The 22,750-nt window shown below is 45.0% G+C and overlaps 1 protein-coding gene across 1 annotated transcript in view; it reads left to right on the top strand.

Annotated features, from left to right (window-relative positions):
* LOC141101443 (ATP-binding cassette sub-family C member 5-like) overlaps positions 1-22,750 on the top strand; it is a 206,767-nt gene that overhangs the window by 91,968 nt on the left and 92,049 nt on the right. The window contains exons 12-14 of the mRNA XM_073590542.1: positions 5,151-5,223; positions 6,730-6,933; positions 14,354-14,479. Coding sequence (XP_073446643.1) covers positions 5,151-5,223; positions 6,730-6,933; positions 14,354-14,479 — 403 coding nt within the window. The remainder of the gene's footprint in view (positions 1-5,150; positions 5,224-6,729; positions 6,934-14,353; positions 14,480-22,750) is intronic.

Genomic DNA, 22,750 nt, shown 5'->3' with positions numbered 1-22,750 from the left:
CAGCCCTTCTTTGACAGGTTGTAGAGGAGAAAGTGCAGGTTGGAGAGAAGAGCAAGTTACTGGCGAAGATGGATGTTGTCATTGGAAATATTTTGAAGAATTTGGCGGATTTTATAGCAGAGGCGAATCGTTTGAGGGTGATTGTTCTGGAGAAGGAGAGAGCGAGACAGCAGCGCATCAGGCATCGTAGACGACGTTTGTGGATCCACCCCATCACAGCCAAGAGAATGACGTGTGGGGTCTATTCTACACTCTGCATGGACCTTCGACGAAACCCGGATAAATTTTTTGGATATGTTAGGATGAAAATGGAGAATTTTGATTACTTGGTGGAGCGCATTGCACACCTCATAAGAAAAGCGGACACCTATTGCCGCTTCTCTGTTTCACCCGCAGAGCGTCTGATGGTGACTTTAAGGTAAGCCACATTTATTGGATATGCTCGCATCAGAGCACACTTTCACTGCAATCTTGTTGGTGGTAGTTTGTATCTCCAAGTGTTATAGGTCAGTTTTGGTATGTAATGCTGTGATTTAAAACTAATTTATTGTTTTTTTAATTCCCCACAGATTTCTTGCAACTGGAGAATCCCTTTCGTCACTGCATTTCCAGTACAGACTCGGGATTTCCACCATATCTGGAATTGTGAAGTACACATGCCGTGCACTGTGGGATTCATTAGCTGAAGAGTTTTTACCAGAGCCCACAACAGAGAGGTGGATTGAAATTGCTGACAAGTTTCAACAGATATGTCAGTTTCCAAACTGCTTGGGCGCTGTGGACGGGAAACATATCCGCATTGTAAAGCCAGCTGGATTGGGATCGGAATATTTCAATTACAAGAAATATTTTTCAATTGTCCTCATGGCCATCGCTGACGCGGAATACAAATTTATTGCGGTTGATATTGGGGCCTATGGCCGCTCCAATGACTCTCAAGTTTTCAAACTGTCTGCCATGGGGCGTAAACTGTATGGAAACACCTTCCAGTTCCCACCACCTAGACCGCTGCCGCAAACATCTGGTCCACCTATGCCATTTGTCTGTGTAGGGGATGAAGCCTTCCAGCTGTCAGAACACCTTTTGAAACTGTACTCTAGCAGAGGATTGACAAGACCAAAACGCATTTTTAATTACCGCCTCACAAGAGCAAGAAGAATGGTTGAATGTACCTTTGGTATTCTGACAGCCAAATGGCGGGTCCTATTAACTGCGATCAACCTCAAGACAGAAACTGTGGACGAGGTGATCAAAGCGTGCGTGGTACTCCACAATTTTGTTATCTGCAAGGAACCCATTTCCATTGAGGACACCTCTGAAGAAACCACCTTGCAAGATTACCATGACATTACCACTAGAAGTTCTGTGACGGTTTCAGTAATGAGGGACAATTTTGCAATATACTTTATGTCACCTCAAGGCAGAGTACACTGACAGGATGACAGAGTGTGAAAGATTTGTGCCCTAACCAAACTTGTGTACCTTCTGGACCAACAGTATATACCTTTGCCAACCAAAGTTGGCTATCTTGTCATGGTCTTACTATTTTTAGCTTTAGGCCACAGGTGTGTACCTGGTTGTGTTTTATGCAAAGTATTTCACCTTTTAACAAAAGTTGTGTACATTGTTAGGAAATCACCAACAATAAACACAACTTTTTAGGTGAAATACTTTGCTTCAAACACAACCAGGAACACAACTGTGGCAAAAAGCTAAAATTTACCCACAGTTATATACCTAGTTTTGAATACCATTTCACCTTTTAAATACCCTGTATTTAACCTTTTTCGCTGCAGAAAGAAATGACAGACAACCAGTGTAAAATAATTTAACTTTTATTGAAAAATGTTTTTTTTAGTAAACTTTTTTAAAATTTTAATAAACTTGTTTAATAAAGCTTTGAAACCATAAAACTGGTCATTTTTATTTAAATACACACATTATAAATCTGTGTAGTGTGTGGTGGAAATACTGCTGGAGGGGCTGCGGGACACTTCGACACTGGGAGTGTGGAGAGAGGACTGGGATCGTGGTGGGGAAGGAACAGTTAGAGGTGAAGGTGTGGAAAAAACTACAGAATGGGTGGACATGTGGGAAGCAGAAGAGGTGGTGGGTGGTGGAGTGGAGGGTTGGGCAGGGACTGTAGGAGCAGATGATGTTGATGGCAAGTTGTATGGGGAAGGAGTTTGGTACGGGGCAGGTTGCTGGAAGTGGGGAGATGTCTGGTACGGGGCAGGTTGCTGGAAGTGGGGAGATGTCTGGTACGGGGCAGGTTGCTGGAAGTGGGGAGATGTCTGGTACTGGGGAGGTTGCTGGTACTGGGGAGGTTGCTGGTACTGGGGAGGTTGCTGGTACTGGGGAGGTTGCTGGTACTGGGGAGGTTGCTGGTGCTGGGGAGGTGGATGGTGCTGGGAGGTGGATGGTATGTAATAGGAGGGGGAGGATGGAAAGTGGCTGGAGGGGGTGTAGATGTAATAGGAGGGGGAGGATGGAAAGTGTCTGGAGGGGGTGTAGATGTAATAGGAGGGGGAGGATGGAAAGTGGCTGGAGGGGGTGCAGGTGGAGGAACTACTGTGGTGGGAGGAGGAGGTTGGGAGGTAACTTGCTGGAGAGCAGCGTGGCATGAATGCATTACATGCATCTGCTGGGCAGGAGAAAGCGTTTCCATGCGCTCCACAACAGACCTGAAAAAGGTGTGGTTTGGCGAAGATCTTGCTTCTGAATGCATGGTTTGCAGAAGTGTCTTCACCTCCAGAATGCTGGAGTTGATCTGCTGATAGCCTGCGGAGATTTGCTCTGACAAGACTTTTAGACAGTTCTGGAAAGATGCATTCAGATGCAAGAACTCTGGCGCATAAGTCTTTTCCTGACCCCTCTGCCGCTGCCGCCCAGTACCCGCAGGTGTACTAGAGGTGGCAGGGGCAGAAGGGTGGGGTAAAGGGAAAGCAATCTCCTCACCAGCAGCTTCATGTAATGTTGGCGGCCACGATGCTCCTGTGCTGGTGGATGGGACAGATGGGTCGAATGTGTGGGAAGGCTGGGAAGGTGCAGATGTACCGGGGCGGTCGAAGTGTCCCTCGGTGCCGGTCTCCTCAGGGATCGCCTCAGAAGGGTCCAATCGTGCAGGCTCCCGAGTGCTGCTCACCGTGCTGTGGAATAAAGAGAAAAAAAAACAATTAAAATACTGACATGGTATGGCCCTGGCTGAAAAAAAAAATTTACATCTAACATTTTTTTTCACATGTGGTGTGTAATATTTACCTTCTAGTGACCATTGTTTCCCGGAGGAACGACAGGGCTTCTGCGTACTTGTACTTGCTCCTGCGTCCTCCAGATCCACTCGGGGCCCGCATCTCTTTATTGAACTCCTTCTTGAAACGATCCCTCACAGACCGCCACCGATTCACAATTCTGTTCCCTGAAAAGAGAAAGGACAAAGTGGTTAGTATACAACATCAGTGTTTCCCAAACTCCAGTCCTCATGGTCCCCAGGGGTCATGTTTTCAGGATTTCCATAGTAAATAGAAATCCTGAACACATGATCCGTGGGGACCACAAGGACTGGAGTTCGGGAAACACTGGTTTACATCAAGCAACCGGTACTGTATATACTTACGCTCTTTAATCTGGGCCCGAACATCGAGGTCCTCCCAGCGGCCCACAAGGAGCGAACAGATTTCCTCCCAGAGTCGTCGGGTAACGATAAGGTCAGCGTGGCGGCGGTCAGCCATATTCCAGAGCGGCTCCCTTTCTCTGACGAGATCGATGAGGTGGTCCACATCAAGTCCTCCATCCTCACCGTCAGAGTCGGGAGCACGCTGTGAAGGCTGTTAAAGAAAAAGACAAAAATAACATAATTAGCCTCCACAAAAGAAATGAAATAAAAAGTGCAAAAAAACAAAGCAAAAATATTTATACTTACACGCTGGTGACCGCCGCGTTGCTGTCGCCGACGACCCTGGGAGGCACTGCGAGGACCTCTTGGCCGAGCACCAGATTGGGAAGACTAGAGAAGAAAACAAAAAATGTTATGTCTTTGGATGTAGGCATTTGTTTGCTGTGTGGTCTGCAGAACATTGTTTTCTATGTGTTGTGTGTAGTGTGATGTTGTGTTTCTGCGTTTGATGCAAAAAACTTACCAATTGTGAGTCCACTCCAAGTGTCTGTCCACCCCTTCCTTCTTCTTCTGGGAGCTCCTCTTCATCTTGTGAATCCTGTTTTGAAATAAAAGGCAATGAATAGACATATATTACAGAGATGATGGATTTTGGAAATAAAAACTTACCGTCAAACGCTGACGATGCGAGGGAGGGCTCCCAGAAGATGATGTGCTGTCTTCCTGGTGGCCACACTCCATGCCTGTGGGTGGTGTTCCAGCTGCTGCCATTGCTGCTGCTGCATCTATTGGGTGGCTGTTGAATAAAGAGAAACAAAGGGCCAATGAATATCTTGATATTCAATAGCCCTAGTTTGGAGGAATGGGGGATTTGATAATTACCGTCTCTCATCTGCTGCTGGCCTCCCCTCCTCAGCATGTTCCATTTGCTGCTCCATTTGGGGTGGTGGTGGTGCTGATGGTGCTGCAGTGGTCTCCTGCCTTCTCCTGCTGCGCTTGGTTGCTTTCTTGGGTGGCATGTTGGGTGTGGCTGTGGGTCCCACTGTCTTGCTTTTATATATGTCTTGTGGGCAGAGCTACTGAGCATGCTCAGACCCAAAAAACCGGATCCGGCGCATTGCGGCACTCATAGGCTTTCATTGTGTGAAAAAGCCGGACACATTGCCGGATCCGGCGAAAACCGGATGAAACGCATGGCCATCCGGCGCGATCCGGCGCAAATGCAAGTCAATGGGGGGAAACCGGATCCGGCATTGCATCTCGTCGGATCCGGTTTCTGTCAAAAGCGCCGGATCGCGCCTGACGGCGAAAACCTGATGTGTGAAAGAGGCCTAATCAAGGAAAAACAAAAAAACAGATTTAAAAAAGAAGGAAAGGTTAAAAAATGGCACAAGACAAGAATATTGCGAGTATACTAAATCCACTGAAATAGAGGAAAAACCTCCAGAAAACTGGAGTAACCGCAATGATGAATCTGGGCCTGTGTCTTTTTCTGCAATTGTGGGTTCTTGAACCTAATTTATTTCTTTCATAGATACAAGAGTACATTGGACGCATGCTGCTTGTATCCCGATATTCAGTGTCTGCCTGATGGAGACTTAACAGAGGTAAACTAACCCAAAGGCTGAGAAATATTCACATAAATGCACATATAAATAGTATTACAGTTCACAATGTACGCCAAAGCTTTAAAAGTTAAAATTATTATTATTTCCAACACAATATCATCAAATTATTCAGATCACATCAGCTAAGGGACTTGGTCATGGAGCTAAATATTGTCGCAGCATGAAAGGATTAGTGATGGTTATTTTAGGATGTCATGTTCCTAATAATCATTGCCCACTACAGGGTACATGAGCTGATTTAGACCATTAGGGTATGTGCTCCCAGAGTGTTTTTGCAGAGTTTTTGGAGCAGAAACTGCCCTGCCACTCAGTTTCACCTACAAAAACTTAAAAAATAAAACGCTGTATGCACATAGCCTCAGGATGTGTACACTTGGATTTTTTTAGGCTGTTTTTGGAGTCGATTTCATCCCAAAATCTGCTTCAAAAATCATTTAAAACCTGTTTGCGACAAACTTGCCATTCATTTGAACAAGAAGATGCCCTTATGGAACAAGTCTAATTTTTTATGTTCCCTTTTTAATGCTTGTTAAAAAAAGCTTCATGTCATTTCTTTCGTAGTTTTTCTGTGTCGTAAATGCATTTTTTGCCAATGCTTTTATTGAGATTTTTAATGTGTTTTTTTGTGAGGTTTTTGAAGCAGTAATTCACCAAAAAACTTTCTATTGCTACGCTCCACCTTGTAATTAATACCGTATCAAAAAACACTCTGAAAAACAGTATGAAAAATCTAGTGCTCTTTCAAAACTGCTCTGAAACCATGTGTCCTTTTTAGATTTGGATTTTGTAGAGGTGTGGATTTCCCTGTCTGATGATGTTAGGAAGAAGGAACTCGCAGTTCAAATTTTGAAATTGTAATTTCCAATTCTTTTGTTGTCCAGGTGATAGAGAGCACAAGGAGCGCTCCGATGAGCCAAATGTTACTGTATATGGAGGAGTCATTAGAGATCTAATGAGTATTGGCGCCTTAACATTTCTATACCTTTTAGTTTACCAAAACATGAGAAAATGGTGATTAGTCTAGATTAGATTCACACATCTGCTTGAGTGTTACCATCCTAGAGAAATGGGACAATTTTGTTTTCATAGGTCTCATCCTAGTTGCTTTTGTTTTCTTTTCTCTTCTGTTTTTCTTCATTGAAGACATGAACTTGCTTTAAAGAAATCAAAAACCCTTGTAAGGTCACATGTTTTTTTCAATTTTATTACTAAGCATCTGATCCATGAGACATGAATGCAAAACAGAAGCATCTGTGTCTCTCGAGTCGTCACAGATATGGATGACTGAGTCTGATCCACTAATCACAGCAGAGAAGGACATGCTTTGAGTCTTAGATCTCACTCTAGATCCATGATTTTTAACAGATGTGAACCATCCATTCTACTCTATGGCTTTGAGCACTGACCGAGAAAAAATTGGTGATCACTCGAAACTGTCAAACGGATGTGTGAATGTAACCTAATTCTGATATTTTTTTTCTCTAGATAGGAGAACGTGGTGTCAATCTAAGTGGTGGCCAGAAACAGAGGATCAGTTTGGCTCGTGCGCTGTACAGTCCAAACACCATGGTTCTTTTGGATGATCCACTCAGTGCTGTAGATGTTTACGTGGCAGCGGAATTATTCAGAAAGGCAATTAAAACTGGAATGCAGAACAGGAGTGTCTTATATGTCACACATCAATTACAGGTATTTAGTTTACTTGGCAGCATTCTTTGAAATTTTTCTAATATACAGTACATACTGTAATATATGCGGTTTAATTCTTCATCCTCTTCTAAATACCTGATTGTCATGATCCAGGTTGGATCAGACAGTTTAAATGCACAAAGTAACCTTTTTTTTCCCTTTGGCTGTGTGCCAAAGGTGGTTTTGCCCCAGTGGCCATTAGGGTCATTGCGGTCATTGTGGTGATTTCAGTTGTAGTTTTTCCCCCGGTGGCCGTTAGGGTCATTGCACTCTGGTTATCTTAGTTTGTGCACGTGATTATGTAACAGGTGTGAGTGCTCTATAAAAGAGTATCAGGTGTGTTAATCACTGTTGGTGATTAGTCCTCAGTTACATGCAAGTCTGGGTGAAGGATGGAGCTGAAAGAGAGTCCCGGGCAGCTCAGTGAGAGTCCTGGAGTGGCAGCTATGGTGTCTGCAAGGAGGGCTGACATGGTTTGGTGGAGTTGCAGCTATGGTGTCAGCAAGGAGTTCTTGCATGGCTTGGTGGAGTGGCAGCTATGGTGTAGAGCTGCACTCATGATGCTGGATTCGGTTGCTGGAAAGCTGGACTCAACATGCTGGACTCTTTGGCGGAAAGCTGGACTCTGTTTTCTGGACAGCTGCACAAAGGTGGTGGACTCTGTTTGCTCCAAGGCTGCACTATGGTGTTGGACCCGGTCGGAGGAAAAGATGCACGCAGGTGGTGGGCTCTGTTGCTGGGAGCGTAAGCAACAGAGCAAAGCTAAGAGGTGTTCCACTGTTTTGTCACTTTTCCTTATGTGTGTTTAGTGCAGTGGTGGGATTAGTTTCCGCACCGACCAATTCCCTAGTGAGGGTTTAGGTGCAGGGCGAGCTAGGGTTTAAAGGTATCCTGAGCGGCGCCCGGTGCGGAACTGGCCTAGGGAACGCTAGGAGTGTAGAGACACTGACTCAGGGGAGTGCAGGAAGTCTCCACGTCCCCATTCCCTATCGCAGGGCCACCATTGTTATTGTTACCCAGGTTTTTCCTTACTGTTTAAATGCGCCCAACTGGAGGCGGTGTATCCAGGGTCACGCGTGTCATCTAAATCCGCCCTGCTGGAGGTGCTGTGTCCAGCCACGCGTGACCATGACACTGATTCTCTGGGAATCATTTATATTCAGAGATCCTGATCCAGCTGCAAAGTGATATAGTGTATAAGTTTATCAGCAAGGAGTTAGTTAGTTCAGAGGAGGAGACCACAATGTGCAAGTTGTGTCATGCAGTTGTTTTTCTGCACACTTCATTTCCAATGGCTGAAATGTATTAAAATGAAATTGTGTGCCCATTGGCAACGACTGATGGGCAGAGTTTTGGCTGAGCAGCCAGTCGATCAGTGCTGTCTAACCCAGAGGAATCTGCTGATTGTCTATATTGGCATATTGCAACCAACCATTTTCTCACTCTGCGACCGGTGACATCAGTAAGGTTACGGCAGTTCATCAGCTATGAACTACAATAAGCTTACTGACGTCAGCGATCGTCGCAGCAGCCGGATTCACACGCTACTGTCATTGTGCTTTAGCTGCCGTGCTGAGTTTTAAAGGCAATTAATAGGCAAAAGAGAGTCAGGGAGTGCTTTTTACAATTAAAGGACTTTTCTCTGTATGTGTGTTAATTGCTTTTGACTACTGGGTTAGTAATGGGGGTGTCTTATAGACGCCTCTCCATTACTAACCCCTGGGCTTGATGTCAGCAGACATTACACAACTGATATCAACCCCAAAACCATTACCTCATTTGCCAATGCACCAAAGCAACTGGGAAGGTCTGGGGCTAAATGCTAGAATTGACACATCTAATGGATGAGCCATTTCTAAGGCGGTTGAGGGCTGGTGTTGTTGGGAGTGGGCCAATATCCATGGCCCCTTTCCAGTCTATTAATATCAGTCCACAGCTGTCTACTTAGCCTTTTCTGGTTATTAAAAATATGATGGGCTCCATGTCATTTTTTGGGAGTCCCCCTTTTTTAATAGCTAAAGGGAATCTGTCACCCCATTTTTCGGCTATGACATTTTTGACAATTAATATCAGTTCACAGCTGTCTACTTAGCCTTTTCTGGTTATTAAAAATATGGTGGACTCCATGTCATGTTTTGGGGGTCCCCCTTTTTTAATAATTAGTTAAAGGAAATCTGTCACCCCATTTTTCGACTATGAGCTGCAGGCACCGACATCAGGGGCTTATCTACAGCATTCTGTAATCCTCTTCTTTGCTGCCTGTCGTGGTTCAACAGGGCAGAGCAGTGCACCTGCGCCAGAACCACGACAGGCAGCAAAGAAGAGGATGTCACCGTTAGAAGATGGGCACCGGACCGCAACACGCATCGGACCAAGACCGGACCGCCCCCCCGGTGAGTATAATCTAACTCCAGAATGCTGTAGATAAGCCCCTGATGGCGGTGCTGGCAGCTCATAGTCAAAATATGGGGTGACAGATTCCCTTTAAGACTACATAGACATCTGTGAGTTGATATAATAGCCTTGGAAGCTTCATGGATAATGGTCTCTTACCAGAATAATTACACCAGCCCCCAGATGAATAGTAAAGATAAGTGGGACTCCACACTATTTTTTTTTTTCTTTTACTTCTTTATTAGCTAAGTACATGTACAGTAAGCCACACATGCACTGCACTAATTATACTTCTCACTGACATATTTTTTACTATAATTTATCTCTCATCTATCTATATCTGTATATAAAATTGTTTTATTTGTTCGAAAACTAGATTGAAATAAAATAGATAATTATTGTATGTAAAAGCTGATGTTAAAAACACATTGCATACATATGTCATATGGATGCTAGGTGAGAAAAAAACGCACAGTCGCATAGTGTTTGCATGACATAAAGATGCTAGGTGATCAAAAAACGCATTACAATCGCCTGATACTCTCCAACTTTTATCATTGAGAATCTCAGCTACTTTATAAACACTGATGTAAGCGAACTCTTACCATCAAAGTTTGGTCAGAGTTTCATCAGTTTTTCCCTGTCGACAAAAAAAAACACTGGTGGTGGGGGGGGGGGGGGGAGTTCTCTAGCTTTTCAAATTGTCTGTGAAAAATGGACCTAAGGAAAAAAGGGTAATCCAGCTCCAAGGAATAAAATCAATTTCTTTTATTTCCAAAGGTAAAAGTATGACACAAGCATACATCACGCAGATACCGGGTATACCGGTGAGAAAAAGTGCCTGGCTGAAACTGAACATGTTTCGAACACACACGTGTCCTTAGACTCAGAACACGTGTGTGTTCGAAACGTGTTCAGTTTCAGCCAGGCACTTTTTCTCACCGGTATACCCGGTATCTGCGTGATGTATGATTTTGTCATACTTTTATCTTTGGAATTAAATAAAAGAAATTGATTTTATTCCTTGGAGCTGGATTACCCTTTTTTCCTTAAGTACATTTCCTGGTATCTGGCGGAGACATGAATCACTGCTTGGGGTCCATGGAATCAAAGGCTTTTTCCGTGGAAGGGGTGAGCTGAAACATTTTTGTCTATTGTGTGAAAAATGGACACCCATATACTTGCATTGGTGACTTTTATTCAACACTCAGATCAATATTAGACAATCCCTGTGCTTTTATGCGGAGACCAAAGAAGGGATCAGACATGTAAATTACTCCATAGACTATAAATGGTATGAGCAATATCTGTCAAAAACATAGCTAGCTCTCATATGAGAAAAACTGACATCTAAAGAAGACCTTTGACTGTTCAGGATTGATTAATCGCCTGTGAATGTAAACACGAATAGGACTATATCTAGTATACTATTACTGTGCCTTAATTTTGTGCATCTACTTTTAGAAATCTTTTTTTGTGTCTAAAACACTATTTGCAGATCACTCGAAAAGATGTGGTTTCTCATTCAGGATGAGGTTTCGCTGGACAACCCACTTACGTTTTTGAATTTTGCTTCTAGAAGCAAAGAAACATAATTTATGCAGAGGATGGATCCATTAGTTAACAAATACAAATTGCCCCAGAAAGACCCCATTGAATATTATGGAATCAGCTTACATTATGGTGTTTTTATTATTTTAATGAAGCAGCATTGATTGGGTTGCGATAATTGAAATGAGCCTTGATTGACATCCCCTTGTGTGTGTGAATGAGATGAGTGGGAAATCACTCCAGAATCAGTGGTTGTTTTGATTTTATATAAAATGAATATTTGTACTACCATTTCGACCACCCAGTGAAGCCATGAAAGTGTTTGCTCATTCCTTGTTCTCAGCAGAGAATATGCCACAGAGTCATTCTCCATTATAATCTATGTGAGTTACATAAATGTGGTTATGCTAAGGTGGCAAAGTTTTTGACGTGAAAATGTGGCCTATACACCAAGAAAATTTCTTGATGTATTTATAGACTTTCTTCAGCTAGAATTGATAGTATAATTGGGGATACTGTTGCCTCAATTGTATTGAAAAATACAATTGACTAGATTCTTAAAATGTTAAAATGTGTAGAAAAGTTGTAATAATTAAGTTGTAATAAGTAAATAAAGTTTTCCATTGCACATGCTCTTTTCATATCTCTCAAAACATTTGTAACAAATGAATAATGAGATCAGAATAAAAACATCCACAAGTCATTACCTATTCAATGCACATGACAGGACCCTGATTACCATAAGAGGTTACACTCTATAGGAGAGAGAGGACCCTGATGACTATAAGAGCTTACACTCTATAGATGAGAGAAAGGACCATGATGACAATAAGAGCTTACACTCTACAGGAGAGAGAGGAGCCTGATGACTATAAGAGCTTACATTCTATAGGAGAGAGAGGACCCTGATGGCAATAAGAGCTTACACTTTATAGGAGAGAACCCTGATTACCATAAAAGCTTGCACTCTACAGGAGAGAGAGCACACTGATGACCATAAGAGCTTACACTCTATAGGAGAGAAAGGACCCTCATAGTGATAAGAGCTTACACTCTATAGGAGAGAGAGGACCCTGATGACCATAAGAACTTACACTCCATAGGAGAGAGAGAGGACCACACTGACCATAAGCGCTTACACTCTATAGGAGAGGACCCTGATGACCATAAGAGCTTACACTCTATAGGAGAGAGTGGACCCTGATGACCAAAAGACCTTACACTCTATAGGAGAGAGAGGACCCTGATGACAATAATAGCTTACACTTTATAGGAGAGAAGACCCTGATGACTCTAAGGGCTTACACTCTATAGGAGAGACAGGACGCCGCTAACTATAAGAACTTACACTATATAGGAGAGAGAGGACCCTAATGACCATAAGAGCTTACACTCTATAGGAGAGGACCCTGATGACCATAAGAGCTTACACTCTATAGGAGAGAGAGGACCCTGATGGCTATAAGAGCTTACACTCCATAGGAGAGAGAGGACCCTGATGGCTATAAGAGCTTACACTCCATAGGAGAAAGAGAGGACCACACTGACCATAAGAGCTTACGCTCTATAAGAGAGACAGGACGCCGCTAACTACAGTATAAGAACTTACACTCTTTAGGAGAGAAAGGACGCTGATGACTATAAGAGCTTACACTCTATAGGAGAGAGAGGACCCTGATTACCATAAGAGCTTACACTCTATAGGAGAGAGAGGACCCTGATTATCATAAAAGCTTACACTCTATAGGAGAGAGAGGACCTTGATGACCATAAGAGCTTACACTCTATAGGAGAGAGAGGACCCTGATGACTATAAGAGCTTACACTCTATAGGAGAGAGAGGACCCTTATGACTATAAGAGCTTACACTCTATAGGAGAGAGAGGACCCTGATGACCATAAGAGCTTACACTCTATAGGAGAGAGAGGACCCTGATGACTATAAGAGCTTACACTCTATAGGAGAGATAGGACGCCGCTGACCATAAGAACTTACACTCTATAGGAGAGAGAGAGAGGATGCTGCTGACTATAAGAGCTTAGACTCTACAGGAGAGAGATAGATTACACTGCTGATCATAAGTGCTTGGCAAACTGACCAAATTCTACTTTTTCATATACAAGCTTATGCCGAAATGCAGTCGTTCCTCTCCACTGTTAAAAGTGCAAACTATATCACAGATGGCATAAACCACATTTAGTTTGTTGTAATAGTTTCCTTTATGATTATATTTCAGTCTTTTACATAAACTTCAGAATGTATTCATAGAATCTATATTCAAATTCAGGGAATCAATGTTTATCATAATCACCATAGTAAATAAAGGACAAAGACTTTGATGCCTGCAGTCCAATTGCTCCAGGCAACAGCAGGTATATGAAAGCAGAGAGGCAGAGACGCTTTCTGATGATCTGAGGTCTGCACCTGTTGTGGCGACATTTCAGGGGCGCGTCCCTTTCCTCATGCACCCAATCCAGATGTCCTTCCTTAAAAAGATGAACACCATGTGATACCCTCCACCAATCCAGGTACTAAAATATGTAAAAACATTAAAATGTAACTTTTCCAAATAATCATTATTAGACCGCATGGCCAACTTCACACTGTGGTCGGGTTTCGTTTCATGAAACCCTGCTTTGGCGAAAGTCGGCGACTTTTGAATCTGACCGACCTGTTTTGCTCAACTCTACTTATGACCATGTGATATTTCAGTTTTTCATTTTTAATAAATTTGCAAAAATTTCTACATTTCTGTTTTTTCAGTCAAGATGAGGTGCAGAGTGTACATGAGAAAAAAATGAAGTTTTTTATATTTATTTAATGGCTGCAATAGAAGCAAAGACTGAAAAATGTAAAGGGGTCTGAATACTTTCCACATCCACCGTATAATCATAAAGGAAACTATTACATCAGACTGGATGTGTTTTATGCCATTTATTATATAGTTTGGACTATAAGAGCTTGCACTCTACAGGACAGAGCGACAAAGGACCCTACTGATTATAAGAGTTTACACACTACAGAAGAGGCTTACCCAGTGACTCTGGAGATGGAAATGACATTGTTGTACAAGCTGTGCTCTACTGTGAGCAGCTGATCTGTGATGGCCCAGGTACTGACTCCCCCATACAAGGTATGATAATCCAATAGATTTCATAACTGCAGGGTAGTAGGGAAAAACCCGCACGGCAAAGCAAAATGACATTGGCCTGCTCTTTGATGCATCGTGGGAATTGGTGTCGGGCAAGCTCTTTTTTGTGAATTGCAAATTGGATCTCAAAGTGTTCGATCTGCATAAAACTGCAGATTTCAGGAGATTCGACTTGATCCTTGATCCTTCGCTGATGGATCCGTTCGTCTCTTAATTACTACAGCGCATGATGTTAAACATCACAGTTCTACTAAATCTAGATTTTAAAATCACATTGTCCATAACTTACTAAAATTTAATTTACATGACATTACTTTTTCTAGTACCTTGTGGAGTCTGATGAAATTTTATATATGAAAGATGGGTACATTTCTGAACAAGGAACACATGTGGACCTAATGAATTTAAAGGGTGATTATGCTCTTTTATTCGAGAGTATGCAGCAAACCGTGAGTATATTTCACCTAAGTGCCTTATTCTTTTGTCGAGAAGTTCGCTAACTAGCTTGAATGCATACTCTCATTAAAGGGGTTGTCCAAAACTAAAGGTGAATTTCATACTGAAGAGGACTAAATTTCACCAAATTTTTCACATTGAACTGGACACACGATGTAACAGTGGCTGCTGAACAAGACTTTTATTCTTTCAGTTTCCCCTTTCCATTGCAAAGATATTAGCAATCAAAATATTTGGCATCTAATGAGTTAAGTTTTGCTAAGACCAAGTGGGTGTTATAGCGTTTTCACTGGAGCCGTTTACTTCTTCTCCCAGTATGATTCTGACCAATCATAAGTAGCAACACATTGGAGAAACAACGTGCCCCCACAATAACTTAGAGAAGATTTCTCAGTGTGTGAGATGTGTAAAGCCCCCGTCACTAGAGTTGAGTGAAACAGGTCGGTCAGATTCAAAAGTCGCCGACTTTCGCCAAAGTCGGGTTTCATGAAACGAAACCTGACCACAGTGTGAAGTTGGCCATGCGGTCGGCGACCCAAGCGTCAAATTCGGGTTTCGCCGAATGCTTGCACGTGACTTTTTTCATTCAATGAGAGAAGCGGAGCGGAGCTGGAGAGAGAGAGGGAGCGAGAGAGGGAGAAGAGAGAGAGAGAAGAGAGAGAGATTTCGCCGCCTCTGGGGTTAAAATTCATGCCAGGTGTGTTTACAGTCCTCCACTCACAACCGACTTTTCTCCCCATTGACTTGCATTGGGTTTACCTTGGATACCAGCTCCCAGCACCAGCACGCTGGTATCCAAGGTGCACAGCGGGTAACTAAGCGACGCGCACGCTTAATTACCCGTGGTTTACCTTGGATACCAGCTCCAGCTCGCTGATCGATGGTCTCCCGCTGCAACACGATGCGTGCTGGCCAGCGGGAGACCAACGATCAAAAAAATGTCTAGGGCATTCGAGCACGATCAGTGATACCCGGCGGGGGGCGGTCGCTGATACATGTGACACACAGCAAGACCGCTGGTGAGATCGCTGTTGCGCACAAAACTTGTGACTCAGCAGCAATCTCGCTAGCGATCTCGCTGTGTGTGACGGGGGCTTAACAGTTATATTTCCAATCTAATCTCCTGCATGATTAGAAAAGCACAGATAACTATTGAACTGGTTTCAGTTGACATTGATGATAATTGTTGCATAGTTTTGGGGATTATAATGGTTGCTACTGTTAATATTTTTACTGTGGTAAAAATTGGAAAATTAGGCTATGTGCACACGCTGCGGTTTTTGCTGCGGATCTGCAGCAGTTCTGCAGATAGTGTACAGTAGCATGTAAATCTGTGTGACTTACAATCTGCTGTGCACATGCTGCGGATTTTTAACTGCGGAAAAGCTGCGGTTTTGAATCCGAAGAAAGAAATGACATGTCACTTCTTTTCTGCGGACTCTGCTGCGGTTTACCATCTCCTCTATTGTAGAGGTGATAAACCGCAGGGGGAAACCGTAGGCCAATCTGCAGGTAAAACCGCAGGTCATCATACCTGAGGTTCCGCAGATATAAATCCGCAGACCAATCCGCAGCGTGTGCACATAGCCTTAAGCCTTTAAAAAAGCAGTGATAACTAGCACCTTTCAGATAAGGTCCCTGTGTAGGAGGTGCAGTGCAGCCGAGTTTAGCTGTATCACATTACAAACCCTTCTATCGGCTCACCTCCTCTCATAGCATGGTTACCTCACTTGCGCTTCACTTTCCCAACACTGCCTGTCTGGAGATATGTCAGTAATCACACTTATGTCTGCTGTGTTCAACTTCTCCTTACTCTGCAGTAAAATTAGATCAGGATCTCATAATACTGTATCTCACACACAGAGGAATAGAACGGACTCCTGTGCTAGATGCAATGACAGCCTGATCTGTTGAGTGAGTACAAAGTGCTTGAGTACAGGAGGCATAAGTGTGATTGTCACTGCCCTGAAGTGGGATGTCATCAGTGATGTCTTTTTCGTGAGACTGACTGGTCTGCGAACTGACTGAGCGCTCTCTTGCCGAATTGTCACCTCTCTTTAGACCTAGCATGGAAGCACAATGTCAGTATGAATTCAAAGAAATATTGCGCAGTGAGAAGGAATGCATACTGAGCATATTCCAGAATTGACAACCGGCAAATGCTTAGTAGAGCAGAGACTAGCCTAACCTCTGAATTTGATGTTACTGATGACATTTCGTTTCAAGATGGTGACAGCCGCTGGAGTAGTGACTGCATCGCTAGCCACCTGATGATGTCCAATTTGAGGATCTCCAGTGCATGCTGGGACTCATATTAAATGTCCTCAGAAGTAAAAAAAACAAAAACACGGGCCCACATGACATAACAAACTCATGTGAGTCCTGGGAACACAGGTGCTGACACGATTGGAATGATGTCGGCACGAGAGGTGACTATAGGTGTTTTTATTTCAACAAGGTCAAACACTCAGAATGAGAAGGGGTTGTCCTAGTAGTGTACAACTCCTTTAAAGGGTTTGTATCAAGACTGGAAATTATTCCACGTCCAAAAGATAGGGGATAACTTTCTGGTGTCGGTGGTCAACTACTGGGGGATTAATCCCAAAAATGGAGCTTTAAAGAGACCCTCATCTGAATGGAGTGAAAGTTGAGCATATGTACCTCCATTAATTCTCAATGGAAGTGCCGAAGATAACTTTGGTTAAGAAATCAGTCCCTGTCCAATGTATAGAGGATAATTTCAAATATTTGTACAAACTCTTTGAAATAACTTTTGAATTCATTAAAATGTAAATGTGGCGCCCCTGAGGATTCAGTTGCCACAGAGGTACTGCACCTCCTCCAGAGGTGTGGTACCCCACCATCCAGGTAGGTTGGAGGCTCCTGACCACGCTCCAACACCTGCATCCCACACAACACAGTAGTTCAGCAAAGCCACATTGTGGCTCCCTGCTTGGAGTGTAGCAGAGCACCTTTGGTGGCTCCCTGCTTGGAACACGAAACGTGCTGGGAGGCGGGTGGAGTTAGAATACATTAAAGAGTGGGAAGGTTTAGGATTTCAGGTCAGTCAGTCAGTCAGTCAGTGGGAGAGAGTGAGGAGAGAAGATCCCTGGGAGAGGGATGGAGGAAGGAGGTGCTGCAGAAGACCTCAGTGACCTGGGTCTGCTGGCACGGGAAAGGAAAGAAGGAGAAAGACATTGAACAGAAACCTGATGTTCCATAAGAAGGAGAGACTAGTATGGAACGAAGTAGTTAAAGGGAACAGAGGACGTGGGTTAGGAGAGAACCCTGCCTAGAAGTTCTAAGCGCAAGGCCGGGGCCAGGTCCCCGGGGTTGTATGGATACTAATGGTCCTACAGCAGACACCGGTAGAGTAGTGAGCTGTAAATGCACTACTCCCATCTAAGACTTGGGGGCACAACAGCAACTTGGATAGTGAGCCGGAACTCAGGAGTAAGGAGTCCCCGAAGCAGGCTACAGCTGTCTGCCGTACAAGTATGGTCCTTGTGAACATCTGTCAGGAGGAACTCCAGTGTAACTCAGTACTAGGAGTACTTCACACCAAAGGCGCTATAAGGGGAGACGTTCAGAAAGGCACATGTTGGTGGAGTGTTGTAAGGGAGCATTCCATCGGACCTGGAGGTTGACTGAGTCTCTGACCCGGATGATACAGCACGGAGGCAGGCACTTGTGTGTACTACAGACTGTGAGTAAAGCTTTGGAACTACATGCCCTGGTGTCCTCCAATTATTCCTGAGCTAACACACCCTGTACCACTACATCGGGGTACCAGCTTCTACACCGTCTGTGCCTCTCCTCTAACCCTACATCTACACTGCCCTGGGACTACAGCGCCACCTGTGGGGAGCTACACCATCTTGGCTGCACCACACCACCAGTCCCAGAGGATCTGCATGCAGCGTCGGCTTAACATCTCACTTGCTGAACACCACAGGTGGCGTCACGAACTATTCCATTAACTACATTCCAACATTCAAACTTCCCCTATTAATTGGGCGCCCAGGGCCACGGACTGGGTCACCGCTGCTGTGACACATCCCGCTGACACTGGCCCGGTACCGAGTACCCTACAGCCCTGGGAGGGCGACCCAAACTTGGCATCACGAACAGGATGACGAGACCCGATGCCATCGGGTTCTGTGTGCCTAAGACTTAAAGTTTTTGAAAATGTATAGAAGACCCAATTTGATAGACTGTGAAATGAATGTTAAAAATGGCCGCTGGTGTGGTGAAGAAGGGCGTGACAACCTGGGAGGTCCTAAGAAAAGACCGCGAACTGTCCCGGGCCTCCCCTGCCTGAATTATTATGCGATAGCGACATGGCTCACCCCCCGAGGGGTTCGTATACTGGCTTAGTATGGAGGAGCTGGAAGAAGACACCGCCCCAAGAAGGAGAAGCGGAAGCCAGTGGCGGGAAAAGAGCTCAGACAGGAAGAAGAATGCCAGAATGCCATGAGGGAAAGAGAAAAGAAGTCAGAAGAACGGGGGGGGGAGAAGTCACTCGCCCCCAGGCCGCCCCTGCGGAGGATACGACCGCTGAGACACCCTCTGCAACGCCCGCCACTACCTCAAAGCCTATATTGCCATTGGATGAGCCCCAAACGGAGGAGGTATATGAGGGTCCCGGAGCAGAATGGAGGGCCGGGACTGCGTCCCCATTTGGACCGGGCGCGGTTGCACAGGCCTCCACCGATGGCTCTGGCAGCAACCGGCCTTGCCCCTGCCCGAATCCAGCTGCGAGCTGCCCCATCGGCAACTCCGGGAGTTGCGGCTGCCACCTTCCACTACCGGGTACCGGGACCGGAGCCCCGCTTGGGAGCGCAAGGTATAATTACCGCCCCCGACATGACCCTAGCCTTAGGAGCGGAGCCAACAAATAGGAATGGCCCAATTGACCTCTGCCGGTGACCCCAGACCGCGGTGCCGTTAGCTGAGGTCCCGATGGACACAGAAGAATTGGACTCCAAAGTTCTAGTGTCAACACCGGCTGAGTCACCGACAGCAACCGAAGTGCAATCGGTGGTAGCGTTGACATTTCCATGGCCCTTTCAATTACCCCAACCAGTCCTTATCTCTCCCTTTGGGAGGCAGAGTACATGCAATTAGCAAGCAACCAGCGCCAGGATGAAGACTCCCAAAGTATCTCCCCTGGAAGCAGTTCCAGTACCCAGTTTCCAGAAATCCCAGGAGGAGACCACCACTAGCAATCTCAAGCCAAAAATAACTCTCGTTACCCAGGAGGGTATTTGCACCGTTGTGCCTTTTGTTTTCTATTTTTGATCATCATGGTTTAGTTTTGTTTCTCCAGTTGTTGCCCAGTTGTAATGGCAGCTTTCACACTTGAACTGTAGAGATCATGAACGCTGAATGGTCCAGAACTGTTATTGTACATAGTTTGCACCTATTTAGGTGCCCTCTCTTGGTTTTACATAGACACTTTGCGAAGATAACGTCTACCTCATTTGGAGCATGACTCCAATCAAAGGACACTGCAAGAGATCCCGGCTGGAAGCGGTGTCCAGCACTTACAAGAATTATTGAAAGTTTTAATGTGAAGTATTTAATAATGTGTTTTATGATAGCTTTCGTATAAGATGTAGGAAAGTTTTAATAAAGAGATGAGAGATTTGAATAAAGAATGAAGATGTCATGATCTGACAGTTTTAAATTGCACTGGGTGAACTTTTTTTACTTTGGAGAGTTCCAAAGTGTGTCGTGATTGCCCTCGGTGGCCATTAGAATTATCACGTGGTGTCGTTCATTCTAAGTTGCCCGGTGGTGGGGAATGGTATCGCACCTTAGGTTTAGGTTAATGTTCACTTAATTATGGATCAGGTGTGACACCCTATAAAGGTGTGCTCAGGGTGTTCAATCACTGCCTGTGATATTGTGAGAGTGTGTTCACTCTGTTTTTGGAGAGCCTGGATGAAGGATGGAGCTGGTGAGGAGTCCTGTGCAGCTTAGCCAAGGGGGATGTGTTTCAGCTATGGTGTCTGGACGAAGGGCTGGCATGGCGTGGTGGAGTCGCAGTGATGGTGTCAGCGGGAAGTGTCTGCATGGGCTGGTGGAGTGGCGACTATGGAGAGTGGCACTCACCATGTGGGACTTGGCCGCTGAGCTGGACTCAAGCATGCTCAACTTCGTGTCAGCAGCTGAACTCATCCTTGGGACTCTGGTTCTAAGCAGCTGCAACTGGTGGTGGACTATGCTCCAAGGCTGCACTAAGGTGAAGGATCCTGTTATGGTGATGGATCCGGGTGGAGGAGAAGATGCACTCAGGTGGAGGGCTCTGTTGCTGGGAGCGCACGCAACAGAGCAAAGCTAAGTGGTGTTTCCCCTGTATTGTCTCTTTCCTCATGTGTGTTATTAGTGCAGTGGTGGGATTAGTCTCCGCACCGACCCATTCCCTAGTGAGGGTTTAGGGTCAGGGTGAGCAAGGGCGTTAAGGTACGCGTGCGGCGACAGGTGCGGAGCCTGTTTAGGGAATGTAAGGAGTGCAGGGACACTGGCTCAGGGGAGCTTAGGAGGTCTCCATGTCCCCATTCCCTATCGCAGGGCCCACCATTGTTAAAGTTTCCCAGGTTCCCCCTTTATTATTTGATTATTGTATGTATAACGTGTAATACCTAAATTCGCCAGGTGGAGGCGGCGTATCCACCTGCACGTTTTATTATTTAAATGCGCCCCACTGGAGGCGGTGTATCCAGGGTCACGTGTGTCACATGGGTTCGCCTTGCGGAAACATCTGCGTCCAGACACACGTGATCATGACAGAAGATTTGGGAAATGTAGGTGATGAACCAGGTATCAGCGGTTATCACTAGTGTTGAGCGACTTTTGGTTTTTTAGGGTCGAGTTTCGTTTCATGAAATCCGACTTTTCCAAAAGTCGGGTCGAGCAAAATCGGCCGACTATAGGGAAAAGTCGGGGTCGTCCCGAAACACGAAACCCAATGTAAGTCAATGGAGAATTAAAGTCGGCAGTGAGAGGACAGGAAACACACCAACAGTGCCCATTCGAATGCCAAAAGCATAAATTCTTGTTACTGAAGCTTGTCAACCTTAATTAACTTCATAATACTAGTTACGCACTGAAAAATGGGGGTTATTTGGCTACAGTTGTGGGGGGGAGGGCTGGCTCCAGGTTTTCGTGGGCCCAGGGCCAAAGAGCGCCCCTTTAACACATACCACAACTCATGATGCTCCGATACGGCAGAGAAATAGCAGTATAGTACAATGAAAAATACTTGACTTCTTACATCTCATGACTGATATCCATTTTAAATTCTCCAATACCTCCAAAAACGGACAGTATATAACTCCATACAGTATTATGGCCAGCGCTTAGTGCGCTATACAGAGTAATGAGGCCCATATATTTCTCCATACGGAATCATTATTCCCATATAATGTTTCAAACCGTATATGATGAGCTCCACATAATGCTACAGTATATGTTGGTCCCAATGGATGAAGCTCCACTGTCTTATGGGCCCAAATAATGCTCCATATATAATGGGCCCCATTTCTACTGCTCTAGTGTATAATGGGCCCTGTAAATGCTGCTCCAGTGTCTGATGTCCACCTTTGGAATGCTCCAGTGTATGGTGGGCCCCATATATCATTCACCAGAGTATAGTGCTCCCCAAAAATTGCTGTCCCAACATTGAAAACAATTACATAAGTCTCCTTGCTAGGGAATCCCTGCACTACTCTGAACTCCTTGTCGTCCCCATCTTCCATCTCAATGCACTTGGCTGTTTAGGCCCTCCCACCGGCAGAGACACTTTTGCGTACTATGCGGTGCCCTGTGCCAGTGCCATCGCCCATGAGTATGCCCCCCCACCTGCTCAAGAAACCTGCACTTTCATCTGCACCTTCCTCTTTGTCACTGTGTAAGGTGGTATAGTATGTGGGAAGGGGAACCTGAGTTTCCTCTGGGTCAGATTCTGGCTGTGTAGAGTGCGAGGGGAATGTAGTGGTCTGGGTCAATGTACCAGCAGCATCATCCAGCAGTGGCTGGGCCTCAGTGCACTTGTGGCGTCCCCAAGAGTACGGTCGCCACTGTGGCATTGCCTTCCTCCTAGGGAGTGTGTTGTCAAGCTTGGGAGCAACGAAGGATCTCTCTAGCAGTGAAACCAACACACAACACATTTCCCACTCCAGGCCAGCAGGGAGACCTCTGAACCTGACTGCTGAGGAGCTGCTCTCTGTGGTCGGGAGGAGGTAAGTTAGGGCACTCTG

This window comes from Dendrobates tinctorius, unplaced genomic scaffold (genome assembly GCF_039654945.1).
Source record: "Dendrobates tinctorius isolate UK_male_01 unplaced genomic scaffold, ASM3965494v1 ptg000117l, whole genome shotgun sequence".
In the NCBI taxonomy this organism is placed as follows: Eukaryota; Metazoa; Chordata; class Amphibia; order Anura; family Dendrobatidae; genus Dendrobates; species Dendrobates tinctorius.
The sequence above is the reverse complement of the archived record's forward strand: the minus strand, read 5'-3'. Positions and strand labels throughout refer to the sequence as shown.